At 38.5% G+C, this 19,231-nt stretch overlaps 2 protein-coding genes across 5 annotated transcripts in view; one reads left to right on the forward strand and one right to left on the reverse strand.

Annotated features, from left to right (window-relative positions):
- The window catches only part of CERT1 (ceramide transporter 1), a 127,578-nt gene extending 117,745 nt beyond the window's left edge, over positions 1 to 9,833 (reverse strand). Inside the window, exons 1-3 of one of the 3 annotated variants that reach the window (XM_061189373.1) lie at positions 9,748 to 9,833; positions 9,095 to 9,503; positions 4,106 to 4,240 (exon numbers count right to left, since the gene is read on the reverse strand). In XM_061189373.1, coding sequence (XP_061045356.1) covers positions 4,106 to 4,240; positions 9,095 to 9,503; positions 9,748 to 9,833 — 630 coding nt within the window. Of the gene's footprint in view, positions 1 to 4,105; positions 4,241 to 9,094; positions 9,585 to 9,747 lie in introns of those variants that run through there. The other 2 variants (XM_061189372.1, XM_061189371.1) reach the window with 2 other exon arrangements.
- The window catches only part of POLK (DNA polymerase kappa), a 76,461-nt gene continuing 66,352 nt past the window's right edge, over positions 9,123 to 19,231 (forward strand). For both annotated transcript variants that reach the window (XM_061189368.1, XM_061189369.1), the window contains exon 1: positions 9,123 to 9,920. The gene's annotated coding sequence lies outside the window, so the exon portion shown is untranslated. The remainder of the gene's footprint in view (positions 9,921 to 19,231) is intronic.

Below are 19,231 nucleotides of genomic sequence, written 5' to 3' on the forward strand. Positions count from 1 at the left end.
TACATGGTTAGCCATTTGGGAAAAAATTAAAAAGCTAAATTCCCACATCACTTTTTATATTAAAATAACTCCCACAGGAATCAAATTCAAATGTAAAATTGTAGATGAAAATGTAACTACATTTATATAGAGTTATAGTCTTTGAGTTATGTTTTAGTTAAACATAACTAAATACAGAAGCCATAAAGGAAAAGGTCAATAAGAGCACATAAAATTTTCAAATTTCTTTTAAGGCTTAAAAAGAATATAAAATAAGGAAAGAAAAAATAGACAATGACAACCTGGGGGGAAACATTTGCAATAAATATGACAAATTGCCAAATATCATGATATAAAGAGTTTCTACAAATCAATAACTGAGAAAAAGATGAACAAGCGATAAGAAGAGGAAAAAACGAATTATAAACATAAAAAGTTACCCTCTTGAATAAAAAAGTGTAACTTTAAAATAATGAGACACCATTTTTATCTAGCAGTTTGCCAAATATTTTAACATTTGCCAAAACCTGACTTCCTCAATACTTGAGAGTATGGAGGGACTTCCCAGGTGGCACAGTGGATAGGATTCCACACTCCCAATGCAGGGGGCCTGGGTTTGATCCCTGGTCAGGGAACTAGATCCCACATGCACGCTGCAACTAAGAGTTCGCATGCAGCAACTAAGGAGCCCATGTGCCGCAACTAAGAAGCCCTGGAGCCACAACTAAGGAGCCCGCCTGCCGCAACTAAGACCCGGTGCAACCAAATTAAAAAAATATATATTTGAGGGTATGGGGAAATAGGGACACTCATGCACTATTTGTAGGAATGAAAAGTGGCACTTTGGAAAGGGCATTTGACAGTAACTATAAAAAAATTTTAAAATACTATGTATGTTTGTTTCAAGAGTGTTTGTAGTAAAACAAATTTAAACATGATCTAAATTTCCAAGAACAGGGAAGGGGCAAATAAATAAGACATGGTACATCCACAATATTCAACAAAATGTAGTAAATGTCCAAGACATATTAAAAGAAAACAAGGTGCAGAACGATAGATTTAGTATGATGCTATCTGTGTAAATGAAAATGAAGGATATAAACAAATAAATGCTTATATAGGCATACATAGTATCTGGAAGGACAGACCAAAACTTTGACTTTGGCTATGTCTTGAGTGCAGGACTAAGAGTAAAGAGAAGCATTTACTTTTTAAACCTCTTCATGCCACGGATTATATATTTTTACCACACGTACTTTATTTAAAAACAGAACTTAAAAAATAAATAACAGTTTAAATACTCCATAAACATTGCTTTTGATCGATGAAACACAACTAACATATATTGAACATCTACTACATGGCAAGTTTTGTAGCAGGGACTGGGTCTTAAGCAAATAACTATTAAACTATAATAATAGAGAAATTCAACTTTCTACAAACATTTATTAAACATACAAATAGGTGATTTCCCAAAAAGTGACAGAGTACTATTTTTCCTCTCATTAACTTATTCCCAATCCCTTCACGTTAAGAATTATTTCCAGGTAACAAATTCTCCCAGGAAACACTTTGTTCCTTGAAAGTATTTCACTCAATTTATTATCACATAACTAAAGAACATGATTTGAATAAGGAATGACTTAAATGTTAAGCTAAAATAATAGTGAATTTAACAATGAATTAGGTTCTATCAGAAAAGGTGGGCTCAAACATTAGGTTCACCAACAAATAATAAATATGTTAATGAATGGTTACAGTAAAGTCACAACTCTTCAAGTCCAGATTTCCTCATATATGAATACTATCAATTTCATAAGGATGTCATGTGCACAAATTCAACCATATTTATTCTTTGCCTTCAGAGATGAATTGATACATATAATAGCCCATATTTAAGAAAAGCAAAAGATACCTATTTAACAGAGGTTAGTATTACATTTTAAAAATTTAACTCAAATACATACTGTATTTGTAAACTTCATTCTGAGAAGTTCACTGAATTCAGTTATATTTTGTAATTTCCTTGAAATATGTAACAGTGAACTTATGAACCCACAGAATAGGAACAGAGTTGAAGAAGTTCAGGAATATAAATACTTGTGTTTCTCCATACCACCTGGTTAACTATAGCGAAGACTAACTACCACTCAGATTCTGCTGCTTCATTCTTTTTTTTTTTTTTACCTTCTCTACTACCACTTAGCCCAGTGAGTACTTCCACTAGGTCCCTTCAATGTTTTCAAATTGTCTTGCTTTCCTACTCATTTCTTTGATTATGAACCACAATGAAAAGTTCTATAAGCAAATACAGATAACAAAAATACCAAAATAACAACAACAAAAAAATCTACGAAGAACTAACACATTGTTTTTTCCTGAGCAGATGCAATGTAAATATTTATTAGAAGTTTTTCTTTTCCCCAAATAAGCCATGCACTATTACCATAGTCCATAATTCAAGACAGGATAACTAAATTTAAACTAGCATGGTACTCTAGGAATACTACTAGTTAGGAAACAATAAAGATATAAACTATTTTCAAAGAGTCTAACAAGCACTGTAACTAACAAGCATCCAACAATATGCAAAAGAAGGAAGAAGGGGAAGAACCAAGGGAAGACATTTCAGAATTGTAAAGTACATTACTATCCATGATTCTTTCCTCTAGCATGAATAGTGATCTATCTCAAGAGAAATAAAACCCCAAAATATTAACTATCAATAGATACAATTTCAAAAGTACATTATAACATACCACATACCAGTCCAAATAAATAGTGAGCCTTTATGTCCAAACTATTTCTTTAAAATTGTCCATAAGAATGGAGAGTAGTAGTTTCATTCTGAACGTTTCCAAACAACCCCTCTATAAGTTTTTCCAACTCAATATCCAACTAAGCTTTTATTTTCAAACTCTGAATATATAAGAGGGGCACAATGTATGAAAAGTGATGGAAAAATACTATATGGTTTTACTTAAATGTGTAACATAAACATATGTAAGTCATATTTAGATATCAACACATAATCCAAAGTACACCATTTATCTTTATAAACAATATAAACTCTATCGTAACATGAATTCTCTTTGAATGTATCAGTAAAATCTATGATTGTTTTAACACACCCATTTTTAGATTTTAACTACAATAGCTTCCTTAACTGACCTCCATTTAACTGACCTGCCTTAGACAACACCTTTTTTTTTGCCCTTTATTAAATATGCCTCGACATGCTGAGCACTCTCAACTAGTATGCTACTTTTAGTATATTCAGGCACTTCTGGCCCACTAGTTGAGTTACATGTTTAACAAGTCAGTTGGTTGTTCCTAAACCTGTTTATGCCAGTTTACTCGCTGTAGTTCTTACATAACTTAAACACCATGTAAATCTATGGAATACAAGAGCAAAGAGAGCTGTTTCTATGTAAACTACATTGAATGCAAGCTAAGTAGAATGACTCAATAAAGGTGAGTCATTCTTTTAAAACGTATTAAATTAAATAAAGGTGAGACACCTGTAAAATATTAGGGAAAAACATTAAAAGTCAAAAAGAGGAACCTATATTTAGGGTTTTTCAAAAGTATCTTTAACTTTTTATTCCACTTTAGAGAATCAAAACTGGAAATTGCAAATCAGGCATTATGGATATAATACTTTACACAAGAACAACTTCTCTCAACTCCATATTCAAAGACATACCGTTAGCTCTACATCAAAAAGTTGGTAAGTGAATTTAAATTTATATATTTTAAGTCAAAATTTTAAAATGTTAAGATACGTATCTTTTTATTTTCCTGCTTTAACTTTTTCAATAATTCACCAAGTAACTGTCCCAATCTATCAGATATGAAGCCATCTAACATCTTTTTTTCTGAAGCCCTTGTTTAATGGCTTGCTGTAACCAACTAGATAAATACTACATGTCTATATAAAATAACAGTATGTAGTAATACACTATAAAATAATTTTATGGAAAAAAATATTAGACTGCATGCTCCACAAGAGCAAGGATCTTAATCCGTTTTGTTCATAGACATATCCCAAGCCCCTAGAATAGGTTCCTGGCGTATAATTTATGCTCAATAAATATTTGTTGAATGAAGGAGAACAGGAGCTTACCGTGATGACAGCCTTGCTAAGACAGATGGATCCTCTACAGCCATACTCTGTCTCATCTTCAGATTTGTAGTAACTCAGAGTATTATTTTTCAAAACTACCCAACGGTCCTGCCACCCATGAATGTAGTTTGTCCACTGGAGGAGAAGAAAACAAAAAATTAAGTCAGTATTTTAGAAATCCAAACTTTCTGAAACAGCAGTCAATCTAAGTTTAAAACCAAAATGTGAAAAGTCCTAACTTAATTATAAACAGTAAAAAAAAAAGTGAAAAGTTAAAATTTTCCAGATTGCATATAATTTTCAGTAATTTCTACAAAATTATAAATAAAACAATAAAATATAACATTTTCTTGTAATATTTGAGGAATAAAACTGAAGCACATTTCAGTTCAAAATTCTGCTTTACTCTTTGTGTGCTTTCATCCTCCCCTCCTCACCACCTTCAAAACTCTTAAATTGTTTTGGTCCCTGCCATAATTGACATATTCAATAGAAAAGTAAGTTTGGCTATACAGTCTGTCATTCTCCTACACCAAGTACTGCATGAAGCCCTCTAAATCAACAGAAGTAGAAGTCAATCATGGCCAAAACTCTATTTTTGTTGTAAGTTATTCCTACATGAAAATGTATGATGTTTACGACTACATTAAAGTAAAAATAGATTATTAATCTTTAGTAAGTCTACATCAACTTTATTTTTACCGCCACAGAACTCAATATTACAGAATAGTTAATTCATTTTCTAAGTTTCTCTGAAGATCTATTTTTCAAACTCAAGAGTAAAATACAAACATAAAACTGGTTTTCAAAAACATACATGGATTATCCGTTTCCAGTACCTACAAATGGTTTCTGCGTTGCTAAAGTTTCGCTGCTGCACAGTGAAGATCACAATCAATAAACTTGCAAAGGCAGAAATGTAACCTCTATGGGAATTGTTGATATTGCATATTTTTATGCTCTGGGGTTTTAAGTACAGACAATTCTAAAAACTATCTGCTAACTCAAAAACTATCTGCCAAAAACTAACTGTAAATGGATTGTTAAAAGTATACTGCATTGGCTCAGAGAAATCTTTTCTTTACTATTTCCTAATTCCACAGGTTTGAGATGGTTCAGCTCTTATATCTTCTAAACTCCATCATTACAACCCCTCCCTAGAAGCTTATCCATGCTGGCAATTTAACTCATTCTTTCCTGAGGGCTCTCTAATCACTATTTCCTCATTTTAACTCCCTGCAATTTACTACCACTTAAGACAGTGACTTGAAATAATGATGGTTACATACAAAACTAAATTTACCTCCACCCATAGGGTGCACATCCCCCTCTGTTCCTATTTCTTTGGCTATACTGCTACTGCCACAGCCATTCAGACTCAAACCTGGCTCAGCGTTCCTGTACTGTATGGACAGAGCAGTGGATACAACATCAGAGAGACTCAACTACTTTTACGAGCTGTGTGAAAAGTTCTGACAAATTATTTAACTTTTCTGAACTTCAGTTTCTTTCCTCAGTCATTTGAATGGGTGAATAAAATCACGAATACACCTACTATATTCCTAGGAGATACTCAATACCTGACTGTTCCTTCTTAATCTTTACAGCCCATTATCAACTCCTATTCATCTTTCCTTCCCATTAAACCCTTAAATCTGACTCCATTATTTTCAAGTAATCCAATCAAATTATCAGGTTCCTGGATTCCTGAGAAGGCTTAATAACCTTACCTCTGATATCTTCTGCTTTTTATTTCATAACTTACATAATCTTATTTATTTATTAGGCATATTTTGCTTACTTATCTTACATATTAACCTCATTGAGCCTCCAGCTCCAAAACTTACACGAACAACTCCCAATTGCCTGTAATACAAATCGTTTAGACTGGCATACCTTAATCCTACCTCGCTTCCAATTACTGCCCGTCAGAAAGCTACTAACTGTGATTGTGGTCAAGTTACTTACCTGTTTGTTTGTTTGTTTGTCAAACTCTACCTCTGAAAGTTGCTTAACATTAAGCAAGAATAGACTTAGAACACTGCCAAGCACACAGTATTTTCTCAGTTGGAGGCAGAGCTATGCATAGCTAATGAAGCTTAGAAACCTTCAGGGAAGCTCACAAGAACAGACACCTTCCAAAGTGACAGAAGGGGCCCTAGAAATCATGTGTCCATATTTTCATATTATTTTCTTACAGAGGACCCAATAATTACATAAGCTGCAGGATTTACGCAGAAAATGTTAACTCCTATTCACAGCTAGAAGGCAGATTTTTGCCTTTTCTCTACCCTCATAACATTCCCTCGCTCTTCCCCATTTAACAGAGACAAGGCAATATGCAGACACTGCAGGAGAAGCAAACATTCCTGCCTCCAATAGTCCAGCAAGCATAAATTCAAGAGGAAAAAAAAATACATTTAGAATAAGAGTCAGAAGCAAGTTACAAATAAAATGCTATAGGAATTCAAGAGAAGGAGCTCTGGGATGGTTGGTGAAATAAGAAAAGTCTTCATGAAAAGAATAGTTGAGATGGACCCTACACATGGACGGAATTTCAGCCAACAGTTAGGTATGTGGAGAAAACGTTAAGGTAAAGATAAGATAAAAAGGATGGAGGGAATTCAGAAGGAATTGGATGAGACTGACCATGGCTTAGTTGCTCTCAAGTCCTACTAAGGCATGAATCTTTCCCCATCCACAATCTATCTTGATATTTGTTATAACCACCTAGAATTATTGTCTATCCAGTATTTTTGGAACTTATGTGCCTAAGAAGCGAGTCTGTAGAAAATATGTTTACATAAAAAAAAACCTTTGGGCTGGTGTACAAGTTTACTCCACCACCACCATTCCAAACTCACTCCATTTGGGGGGGGGGAGGAGTGGGGGGACAAAACAAATTAGTATTTGGACTTAACTACATTACTAAGCAGAAGGAAAAGAACAGAGGCTGAGTTCTAACACTTGTTTAAAATTACCAGGTGAATACAAAGGCTGAAAATATATATGTACTTTAAAAGCATACATTCAATAAAAAATATTATTGATTAAAAAGCTTCTAAGAAAACATATGCAACCATAAATTGTTAAATTTCTGGGAAATTTCCTTCATAGCTGTTAACAAGAACACCAAAACTACGTTGATTCTATATATGCAGCAACAATGAAATTATTTACGAACCAAAGAAGTGGTCAAATACTACATTTCTATACACTTAGATATCAAGGAGATAGTCTTCCATTTTTTTGTCATAAAGTATACACTTACTACACTGCTCTGTGTAAGTGATACTCAGATACTCATATACAGTACATGCTCAGAGCACTGGTGACTCCACCAATCACTACGATCCTCCTACCCCCCCAAAAAGGGATGATCAATAGTTCAAAAGTACGGCTTGTTTTGTAAAATACCTGACACTCCACAATACTAATTTGGAAGTCTGCTTCTCATTTAATGAGAAAAAAGTGGTGAAATTACCTGAATCACTGAGAAGCAAAGAGCCCATTTCATAACAGTTTCAAAGGGAAATGTATACCTATTGCACAACGTGTTCAATACAGATTCCTAAATTACAAGATACATTTAATACAAAGAAACCCTAGGGAGCTTCACTTTACTGAAAACTTTTCACTGAAATTCCAATAATGATCACAGTATCAACACACACCATAATTTTTCTGTATGCAAATGAAAGTTAACACTCGCAAGCCTTAGTTCTGACATACTCATGCATTTCTTAGGTCCTTTCTCAGCCTTCTAAAGACAATATAAAAGCTAATATGAAACAATTCCACAAACAACGTCCCAATGCTTAGCCAAAGTATGTATACTGGAAGCAGGGTGATTTCTTAATAGCCAGTGGCTGCACATGATCTAGGATCTTATGACCAGCTTGTTGAGAGACTGGACCTTGCTCCCCCTCTCCAAGTTAACTGCTAGCTCCAGCCATTTCTAAAAGTTTAACAGGAAGAGAGAAGGAAGTAAAAAAGACAATGTGGATCTTCTCATAGCAAAAACGTTAAAAAAAAAAACAAAAAGAGAAAGAAAAAGAAACAAAAAAAACCCCAACAACAAACCCCAAACTATGTACTACCAAAAGAAAAGATCACCCACCTTCTCTCTTAAAAAGGGCCTCATCCATTTCAATTAATTAGCTTTCAAACTCTACAAATGACTATCTGCTTTGCAAAAATTTTGGAAAAGTGGTTTAAAAAAATTTAGGAAAAGTAAGATGTCTTTTCCTTACTCTGGCCCACTGACTGCAAGAATATTTTACTATTAAATAATGCTCTTCTTCCTGGACTAAAAGTCGGTCTCCATTCTGACAGGTTTCAAGTTACTATGAATATTTCTTGTACCTATCACCTGACTATTCAATAGCTCTTCTCTGAACTGGGGTAAAGAGTAAGGGGAAAAGTACAAAACTCCTCCTCTCATTGAGATCTTTCACTACATCTAGCCTGGCATAGTTTACCACCTCAGATTTCAGCACCAAGCCGAGTTGCTCTGGCTTCTGTCTCAAAAGCAAGGTCTGCAGAAACCCCTCAACCCTATTCTGCTTGGCATCTCCGGACTAACCTCGTTTGAGAGGTCTGAGGTGCACGGTTCCCATGCCCAGTCCTTCGGGTACCGCTGTTGCCCAACCCAAATTGCTATACCCGGACAGCTGCCGCCCGGGGTCCCAAGCCACGGTGCGCATCCCGCTCCCAAACAGGATCCGGGGTTGGGACAGGTCTTTCCCGGTCCCAGGCCGCCGAGCCCCAGAGCAGGCGAGGAAGACAGTCCCCTTCTGCCCCCACCCCCACCCCAGCCCTGGCCCGGGCACTCGTGCCGCAGTACTCGGGCCCACACCCCGGCACATTCCGCAGCCCCCGCCCCGGCAGAGTCTGTGCCTCGCGCCCAGCCCCACCCCATGCCCTCAGCGGCTCGCCTCGCCGCAGGTGAGTCTGGGCAAAGGGTCCTCGGCCCCGCGGGTTGCTCACCTTGCTGAGGACCCCGCAGCGCTCCACAGGCGGCCCGGACTCCGTCTCCGGATCCTCCTCCGAGCCAGACGAGTTCCAGCTCTGGTTATCCGACATGGAGGCGCGACAGCGAAGCAGGAGACCGGCCCCCGCTCCCTGAGCTGCGCCGGCGGAGGCGCCCAGTCCCCGGGGTGAAGGGTCGGAGGATGGCGAAGGAAGGAGTGCCCGCTCGGGAGCAGGAGGAAGCTGGAGGAGGGACGAAGTGCGCCCGCCGCGCCGCCGCCGCCTTCGCGCCTGACACCGAGCGGACCGGGGAAGGAGGACGAGTGGCGAAGGAAGCCTGCCCTTCCAGCCGTCAGCCGCCGCCGCCGTCGTCGCCGTCGCCGTGACCCCTGCGCTCTGCCCGGCGCTGCCACCCGAACTCAGCCCCCTCGATGCCAACGTCGGGGGAAACGAAAAGGGGAGGAAGTGAGGAAAAGAAAATCTAGCAGCAGAGACCCAGGTCCACTCACACCTCCGCTACCGCCGCCATCTTCCTGCCTGGCCCAGTATTTACCCTCCCCTCCCCTCTCCCCTCCCCTTCGTCCTCCCATTCTCCCCCGGCTCCCCGCCCCGTCCTCCTCCCAACGTCTGACGCGACACGCCGAGGGTCGGAGTCCCCTCCCGCAACCTACCTCCTGCCCTCCCGGGTGACGCCGGGTAGAAAAGTAGGAGGAGCGGAGAAAGGAGAAGGAGGGATGGGGACGCCACTGTGCTGCATTCTGGGAAGGACGCTGCTCCGTACGCCGCGCAGCCTCCTGGGAGTTGTAGTCGGGGTCCTGAGGAAACTGGGGAGAGATCCGCGTTGGTAAGTTTTGCCGCCTTGGGGACGAGCAAGGGGAGGGTGGGCTTCGTTTGACAGTTGCGTGACCCGTCCCCTCTGCCGCGCTTCTATCTCAGCCTAGTGTGTTTATGACGAACTTATGGCGGGCTTGTGGGCCCGGACGTGAGATAACTCTGCTGAGGATGCCCGGGCTTGCCCTCCATGGCGGCTTCCCGAAAGCCCGGGAGCATCTTGCCGCTTGCCCGGACAGAAGTGTACCGGGCGCTTCCGCTTCAACCGGGGGCCAGGGGTTTGCGACCTCTCTAATGACTAGGGCGTTTCTTGCCGTCAAACCACCTCTCCGAATTTCGAAGGTCTTCCATCTCGCTCTTTAGAAGTTAGACTTCACACGACGTTTCCCTCTTTAGAAGGAAGAATTTAGTCCCTTCTCACCAGAGCAAGAGCTTTTCGTTGTTAGATTTACAGAGTTTTTATGTGGAAAGTAATTTTGAAGATGTCAGGGAATAAATGATGTTGAAGAGTTTATAAAGTAAAATAAGAATGTGAGATGAGAGCCTGGAGTTTTCTCTTAGTTGTAAATGAGTGTTTTCCTGACACCCAAGTTAACAACAATCTCTACTGACCTACCTTCCTCTGAAAGGAGAGGTTGGAATAGAAACTGTCATGTATAACAAAAACCAAAGTGCAATGATCGTATTGAGTAATAAGGGATTAGGCAATAGGAGGCTGGCTTTGCTTTAAGACTAGAATTGAATTAGTGGAAAGACGAATAGAAGATCTGACAAATCTTGTTTAGTCTCTTTGCATACATTATAAGGATAACTTTTATGGGGAGAGCTTTGACTTTGCAGCTTCAGTTCTTTCATCCTGTTTGCTACTTCTCCATCTCGTCCATTTCCTAATAATTGCCAACAGTAAAATTACTTATTAAACCTTAGAAAGAATACCTGCTTACTGCAGGTGACAGGAGAATAGAAGTGAAATTTTGAGTCTAGGGGAAAAGGCACAGTGGCCAGAAATAGCTCTGGTAGCCAAAGAGGTCAACTTAACTGGGATCTTAAGGAAAAAAACGGAATGATGGAAAGTGTCTCTGAGAAGTACCTATGAATCTTTCATTTTCCTAGATTTACACTTAAAAATGCTGCATCTGTTGTAAATCAGTTACAAATCATTTTTCCATTGTGAAATCAAGTGACAATGCATAATTGAAAGCCATTCAGATGAATGAAACCTTGAGATAAAGGTTTTGAAAATACTTTGTCAACATTAATTAAAACATAATCCAAATTTTGTCATTCAAAAAAGAAAAAAACCCACTTAGCACATTTTTCCTCTTTATTGAATTAGTAAATTTTACCTTTAGAATATCAAATATTGTAGCAATTAAATTTTGCTTTGCCTTCCAATTACCTAATATAGTTGACGTCCTTTTTCTGATTCTTTTGAGCTCTAGGTTTTAAAATGTCATTAATCTCAAGGAAATGATTGTGAATTGTTGAGAACTCCACTTCATAATGCAATTTAGAATCATGGGAGCATAGTATATATTTATTTTTATTTTATTTAAATAATTGTTTTGGCTGCGTTGGGTCTTCGTTTCTGTGAGCAGGCTTTCTCTAGTTGCGGTGAGCGGGGGCTACTCTTGGTTATGGTGCGCGGGCTTATTGTGGTGGCTTCTCTTGTCGCGGAACATGGGCTCTAGGCACGCAGGCTTCAGTAGTTGCAGCACGCAGGCTCAGTAATTGCGGCACACGGGCCCTAGAGTGCGCGGGCTTCAGTAGTTGTGGCGCACAGGGTTAGTTGCTCCGCGGCATGTGGGATCTTTCCGGACCAGGGATCGAACCCATGACCACTGCACTGGCAGGCGGATTCTTAACCACTGAGCCACCAGGGAAGTCCCTATATTTATTTTCAAATGGAACTTTCTGTTGTATTTTATGCATTTCTTTTTTTAAGAAAATTTTTTTTATTTAATTTTTTTGCTGCATCGGGTCTTAGTTGTGCCACACAGGCTCTTCATTGTGGCGCACGGGCTCAGTAGTTGTGGCACAAGGGGTTAGTTGCCCTGTGGCATGTGGGATCTTAGTTCCCTGACCAGGGATCGAACCCACGTTCCCTGCATTGGAAGGTGGATTCTTAACCACTGGACCACCAGGGAAGTCCCTTATGCATTTCTAAATTGTGTGGTTGTAACCACCAACACTAATATGACTACAGTGCCCACTTAATCAGTAGGGAATGGTTTCATTGTATTTAAAATTAATATGAGAGAAATTGTCTTTTTAAAAATGTTTTTGTGGGACTTCCCTGGCAGTCCAGCGGTTAAGACTTCGTGCTCCCACTGAAGGGGGCATGGTTTCAATCCCTGGGGTGGGGGGGAACTAAGATCCCGCATGCCCCATGGTATGGCATAAATAAATAAATAAAAGCTATTGCCACATTGTCTCTCTATACTTACAAGACTATTTAAAAATGTTTTTAAGTACAGAAGAATTTTTGTATATTGATCAGAATACCACATTAGAGGTTGGGATTCACTTCATTTTTGCTAATGGGAAGAAATTGCAATACAGGAGTAAAATACATGAGCTTTCTCTTTATGGTGAGAGTGACAGCTTCTCAGTTTTCTCGCTAACTTAGAACCTTCCCCAACCTTCTTGTAAATATTCCATATTTTCTCTTTTAGTAGTTTTTTTTTTTTTAAACTCTTAAAACTTGAATCCACCTGGGATTTATTTTTGTGTATGGAATAAGGTAGGAATTGTTTTTTAAGGACAGCCACTTGGCCCAACATTTTATTTAATAGCCTATTCTTATGCTTATATTTATATGATACACAAAATCTACGTATACCTAGGCCTGTTTCTGGACTCCATTCTTTTTCATTGATCTACTTGTCTATACCTGTGCTAATACCATACTGTTTTAATTATTTAACTTTATACTATTTTCGTATGTAATACCAAAACTCTCCTGATGTTCTTTTTCATTTGGATATTTTTGTATATCTTCTCTTCCAGATGAATTTTAGAACACCTTGTCAAATTACATGAAACACTCTATTGGAATTTGGATTAAGAATGCACTTATTTTATGAAGAAAATGACATCTTTACAATATTAACTCTTAGCCTCCGTCAGGCACTTTACATACCTGATCTAACTTATTCCCTATAAACCACATAAGGTGAGCGTTGTTGGCCTCATTTTAAGGATAATGAAACTGAAGCTCAGTGCTGCTAAGTAACTTATCCAGTGTCAAATAGGTACTAAGTGTTGGAGTTAGGATTTGAACACAGATCTGATTTTAAAGATCATACTCTTTTCTTTGCTTCAGAATACCTCTAAAAGTGGGAAGAATTGTGTAAATGAATAACATATCCTGTAGATGATTATATCAGAGCAACTATGCTCTTAATTCAGCTAATGATTTTGCACATCTTTCATTTACCCACTGCTTACATCTATGCTGTCTTATTTAACCGCAATGTAGAATTTATTATTGTTATCCTATTTCTATTATTATTTCTATTTCTAATATTTCATATGAAGAAACTGAACCCAGAGAAGCTAAATAACTTTCCAAAGGTCATACAGCAGTAAAGAGCATAGTTGCAGTTTGAGCCCAACTATCCTGATTGCAGCGTTCATTCTCATCCCACTAGAGTTCTTCAGTTCCTCTTCTTTCTCCCCATCTTCCACTTCACCTCATTCTCCCACCATTTTTCTCCACAAAACACCAATCCCAAAGCCTTCATCCCTACCTCACTCTCGCACTGCAATGACACAGAAGCCAAAAACCCAGAGGTGCTGGAAGTGAGAATCTTGCAGTTTTACTGATGAACAGGTAGAGGCCTGGAAGGGAATATCCAGTCGTGCCTCCCCCCAACTCCTACCCCAGATGCGATGCGTGGATTGTGGGATCCTAGTTCCCTGACCAGGGATTGAGTCTGGGTCCTCAGCAGTGAAAGCGTGGAGTCCTAACCACTGGACCACCAGGGAATTCCCGGGAATATTTCTTCGTGATGCTAGAACTGTAGTAGGAGAGGATGTGCCAAGTTGAAATTGAAGACATTGTCTAATGTTTTTAAATGATGCTATAAAAGCCTTTGTTAGTATCTTAGCCTGCCGTAACAAAATACCACAGGCTGGGTGGCTGTGGTCCCTCTTCCTCTTCTAATAAGAACACCAGCCCTATTGGATTAGGGTCCTACCCTTATGGCCTCACTTAACCTTAAATATCTCCTTATAGGCCCTGTCTCCATATACAGTCACATTGAGAGTTAGGTCCTCAAAATATGAATTTGAGGGGAACACAATTTAGTCCATAACAGAGCTTGTAGGTTCTGTATTCCCACAGTATTTATTATGGTAAAGATGCATTTGGAATTAAATAGGCTTTTTTAGCTAACCTGGGAATTTAACTGTTCTTTGTAATCTTTATAATGCTGTTCCCAACTGAAACATAGCTAGTTAAAAACTGGGGATTTACATAAGAAACTTGATTTTGAAAACTTAGAGATACTAATCTATGAAATAGAGGTAATGATCTATGAATAGCAACAGTCTAAAAACTAAAGTACAAGTGAACAAAATACAGCATATGAATAAAACAACTGATTTTTTTTGCCCTATTTTAACGTCTTGAATAATAATCTGGGTGGTGAAATTATGGACCACTTGAATTTTTCTCTTTGTACCATTTTGTATGAAAAAGGTATATCATGTGAGTGTGTGCATGTGTATATGTATCACTTTAGTGAGAAGAAATGGTAATTATAAATGATATAAATTAAAGATTAATCTCTTTACACACAGTGTTCTAAATTAATTTTCAACTTAGAGTTGTTAATGTCCCTGTTTTTCCATACATTTTCCTCTTTACCATCAAGAGAATTGATGATTACAGGATTTCTTAAAAAGGCCCCATCATTGTCTTCAGAGTTATTTTCCCCAAGCTGCTGACCCCTATCCTTCACATTTTGATACATACGTAATGACAGTTATGTCACAACTGCTGTCTCACTGACAAGGATTATATGAACCATCCCGATTTTTTAAATGAAAAAATGTGTGTTCTTGAAGCAGTGAAATATGGTACAGTCAGCCTTCCCTATCTAGGGGTTCCGCATCCTCGTATTCAACCAACCTTAGGTCAAAAATTTCCAGGAAAAAAAAAAAAATTCTAGAAAGCTCCAAAAAGCACAAGTTGAATTTCCTGCCCACCAGCAACTATTTACACAGCATTTACGTTGTATTCGGTGTTATAAGTAGCCTAGAGATGATTTAAAGTAGACAGGAGGCTATGCATAGGTTATAGGCAAATACTGCACTGTTTTACATAGAGGTCCTGAGTATTCATGGATTTTGGTATCCGCAGGGGGTCCTGTAACCAATCCCCTGTGGATACTGAGGGAGGACTGTACTTGGTTTTTTAAGCATTTCCCCTTTTTTTTTTCCTCCCTAAGAGCACTATTTGTAATTTTTAGAATATAAACATAGACAGTCCCCTACTTAAAATGATTCAATTTAGGATTTTTCGACTTTATGATGGTGCAAAAGCAACACACATTCAGTAGAAACCATACTTTGAATTTTGAAATTTGATCTTTTCTCAGGCTAGCAACATGTCACGTGATACTCTCTTGTGATGCTGGGCAGTGGCAGCAAGCCACATGATCATGAGGGCTTTACAACCGTTCTGTACCCATACCCCTGTTCTGCTTTTCACTTTCAGTACAGTACTCAGTAAATTACATGAGCTATTTAACATTTTATTATAAAACAGAGTTTGTATTGGATAATTTTGCCCAACTATAGGCTATTGTTAAGTGTTCTGAGTACATTTAAGGTGGGCTAGGCTAAGCTATGATGTTCAGTAGATGTATTAAATACTTTTCCTACCTAAAGTTATTTTCAGCTTACGATGGGTTTATTGGGACATAACCCCATCATAAGTCAAGGAAGATCTGTGTGTGTGATGGGGGGGACACTCTACCATTGTGCAAATTGCATTTTTAATTTAACAGTGTATTGTGAACATCTATTTCGTAGCGTTCGTTTTAATGACTGCATAGAATTCCTTTCTTGATGGGCAATCAACATTTTTCGTGTTTTGCTATTACAAAAACGCTATAAAGAAACACTAGTTTAACTTTATTTTTGTGCACTTGTCTAGCTCTTTTTGGGGGGTAAATTCCCAATAGTGGGCTGCTGAAACAGAGAATATGTACATTTTACAGTGGGAGACTATCAAATTGTCCTCAGAAAAGTTTGCATTAGTTTACGCTGCCCAGTAGTGTGTCTGAGTCCTTCCTCCCCGCCCTCCCACCACCCCTCCCTGCCCCAATACTTGAAGACAAAGGATGGTGGTAGGATAGCATTTGAGCAAGCTATTGGAAGGAGATAATGGTAGGAGGTTACAATTTCAGAATGAACCACATTGGAATACTTTTATCGATGTTTATTTTGGTTGACCAGTCGGATATTATACTATTATTGATCTTATCAAGGCTCTTTGACTGAAGGAATCAGAAATATGTTTGGGGTAGCTCAAATAAGAGAATGTTATTGTAGAGATCTCTGAATCCTCAGCTGGGCCTCGTACACGTACTTCAATACTTGGAAAATTTTCTATTCATCTCTGGGGCTTCATGATATCTTTCATCTCTATGTTCTTGTGTTCTCAATCTCAGTTTGTCTCTTCAAATCTCATCTTGCATGTTGTCCAACTTGTTTTAACTACCTGTCAGTTTCAGGGCTCTCTCAATGTCTCTTAGTTCGGATTCTTAAAAGAAATAGGTAGTTGGCCAGCCAGTGCTCTAATCAGCTCTTCCCAAAAGTGTGGAATGTAAGTCTACTTCTTCTGTGGTTTGTTGGGAGTGGGAGGCCAACTGGAAACAATAGGCATATCTAGTATATATAATTTGCATTATATTCTAACTGTAGTGGTAGGAAAAGGGGCATTCTGAGGAGAAAGAATTATCTAACATATGTGAAAATCTCATTGGCAAGCACCACACAGATATTAATTCTTTTCAAAGGCATAAGCACATACTAGCACATGATAAATGGTTAATATGCAGTATTAGACTGCATATATTATTTTGTTCCACTAAAACGTGAGTTTAAAATTTTTTATCCACTTTTTTTCTAATTTTAGTCCCCAGAGTAGTGCTCAGCACATAGAAGGCAGTCAATATAATTAATGTATTTTACCTTATCTTTCAGTTAATAATTTAATTCAACAAGCATCTAATATGCAGGATATTATGCTGACTACTGTGGGTAGTTTTTGTTGTTGTTGTTGTTATAAATTTATTTATTTTATTTATTTTTGGCTGCGTTGGGTCTTCGTTGCTGCACGTGGGCTTTCTCTAGCTGCGAGCGGGGGCTACTCTTCGTTGCGGTGCACAGGCTTCTCATTGCGGTGGCTTCTCTTGTTGCAGAGCATGGGCTCTAGGTGCGTGGGCTTCAGTAGTTGTGGCACGTGGGCTCAGTAGTTGTGGCTCGCGGGCTCTAGAGCGCAGGCTCAGTAGCTGTGGCGCACGGGCTTAGTTGCTCCGCGGCATGTGGGATCTTCCCGGACCAGGGCTCGAACGTGTGTCCCCTGCATTGCCAGGTGGATTCTTAACCACTGCACCACCAGGGAAGCCCTGTGGGTGGTTTTAAAATAGTGACAGGTAAAAAAAAGAGGGAGGGTTGTGGGGGTCTGCATTCAAGGAGATTAGAACAGAAAACAAGATAAGAATGGTATACATGTAACTATAGGAGTTGAACTAGTATTTTGTAAGTTAAAAGAAGATAACTTTTAGTCCTACCACCTGACAGTGATAAATCCTGTTCTCTAATCGTGTTATCCAATCCTACTTCTACTGGATCTCTGTAGGCCACCTGCTCCAGGTCTTTTTAGTGAAAACAATGTTTATTTGGAATTTTAAAGAAAAAAGGATTGTCCTCGTTTGCTGATCTCTTTCCACCAAGTTATCATGTAAACTGTTTAATGAGTCTTGTCACATTAGAAATATTATAAATTGGTAGATCTTTTTATGGCTTATAACTCTGTGTGTGACATTCAGCATGTCCCCTAAATGAAGTTCAGAAATTTAAAAGATTTAAGAGCTCCTCTGCAAGCCTTTTTCCAGTTTAGCCTGTACTACTTGCCCTTTTGAATGCTTTTTTTTTTTCCTTTTCCTGTTTTGACTATTAATCAATCATATTAGCCTGTTAGGCTTAGTGTTCCTGTCAGGCCTATTAAAGAATCGTATAGTTTCTGCCACTATGGTGATTCTCCCTGAGTTCAGAGTGAGCAAGCAGACAGTCCCTGGGTGAATCCTAGGGCTTCATCCTTAATAACCATATGACTTTGGTTGTGTATTAAATAAATGCTAACTTAATAAATGGCATTAGTATAACCAGTCTTTTTATTACTATGTATATTCCAATTGTTGTGGCGTTATATGCATTTGTAAAATGATATTTACATAAGTATATCAAAGTGGATATTCATTTATGTAAAATGTGAATGCATCTATGTCCATTTCTGATGATGTAAGCACCAGTTTCAGAAATATTAGGGGCTACAAGAAACTTGCATGTATTCATCTTTTATGACATTATGCAGAATTCTTCTGTGATATCTTTGTGAGTGTATTCAAATAAGGGGGTCGTATACAAGCCTGTAAAGTGAATGTAGGAATATTGAGGGCATTGCTCCCCTATGTATCTTAAACTTTTGAGTTGGTGCAAAAAAATGATTGTATTTTACTTGTCAATAGTCAACATCTGGCCTGCCTATCTCCCAAATTAGTGATTTTCTCTTAGACTTAGATCTTTACAGGTATATTCATATCCAGTGTAACTCAAGTGTACCAGTCTATGAATTAACTTAATTAAAGGATCTGTCAAGTTTTTTAAATAGTTGAACAAATTTTTCGGTTTCTGAGAAAAATACCAAAAGCCGATCATAAAATCTAGTTGAATAAAAGGAGCCTTGTAGTTAATCTGACCAGTTTATGTGCATTCTTTATGTATGAATGGTCCCCACAGCCAGACAGCTGCAGAATTTCTCTCCTTCCTATGTATGCTGGTACTATTTTTTTTTTCCTCATTCCTCCCCTTCCCCTGCATTACTATTGTTTATATGTGTTGTGCATTACTATTGTCTGTTACTATTTTCCTTCTTTTCTGTTCTTCCTCTACTGTAGCAGTCATTGGCAGTAGTGATGGGAAAAGCAGAGGAGGGAGTAGGTGAGAAATAGTGAGAAGCTAGAAGAAGAAAAAGCTATAATAGAACCTTCAGAACAAGCTTTCCATCCTGTTGTAATTGACTTATAG

Source organism: Eubalaena glacialis, chromosome 4 (genome assembly GCF_028564815.1).
Source record: "Eubalaena glacialis isolate mEubGla1 chromosome 4, mEubGla1.1.hap2.+ XY, whole genome shotgun sequence".
Taxonomy (NCBI): domain Eukaryota; kingdom Metazoa; phylum Chordata; class Mammalia; order Artiodactyla; family Balaenidae; genus Eubalaena; species Eubalaena glacialis.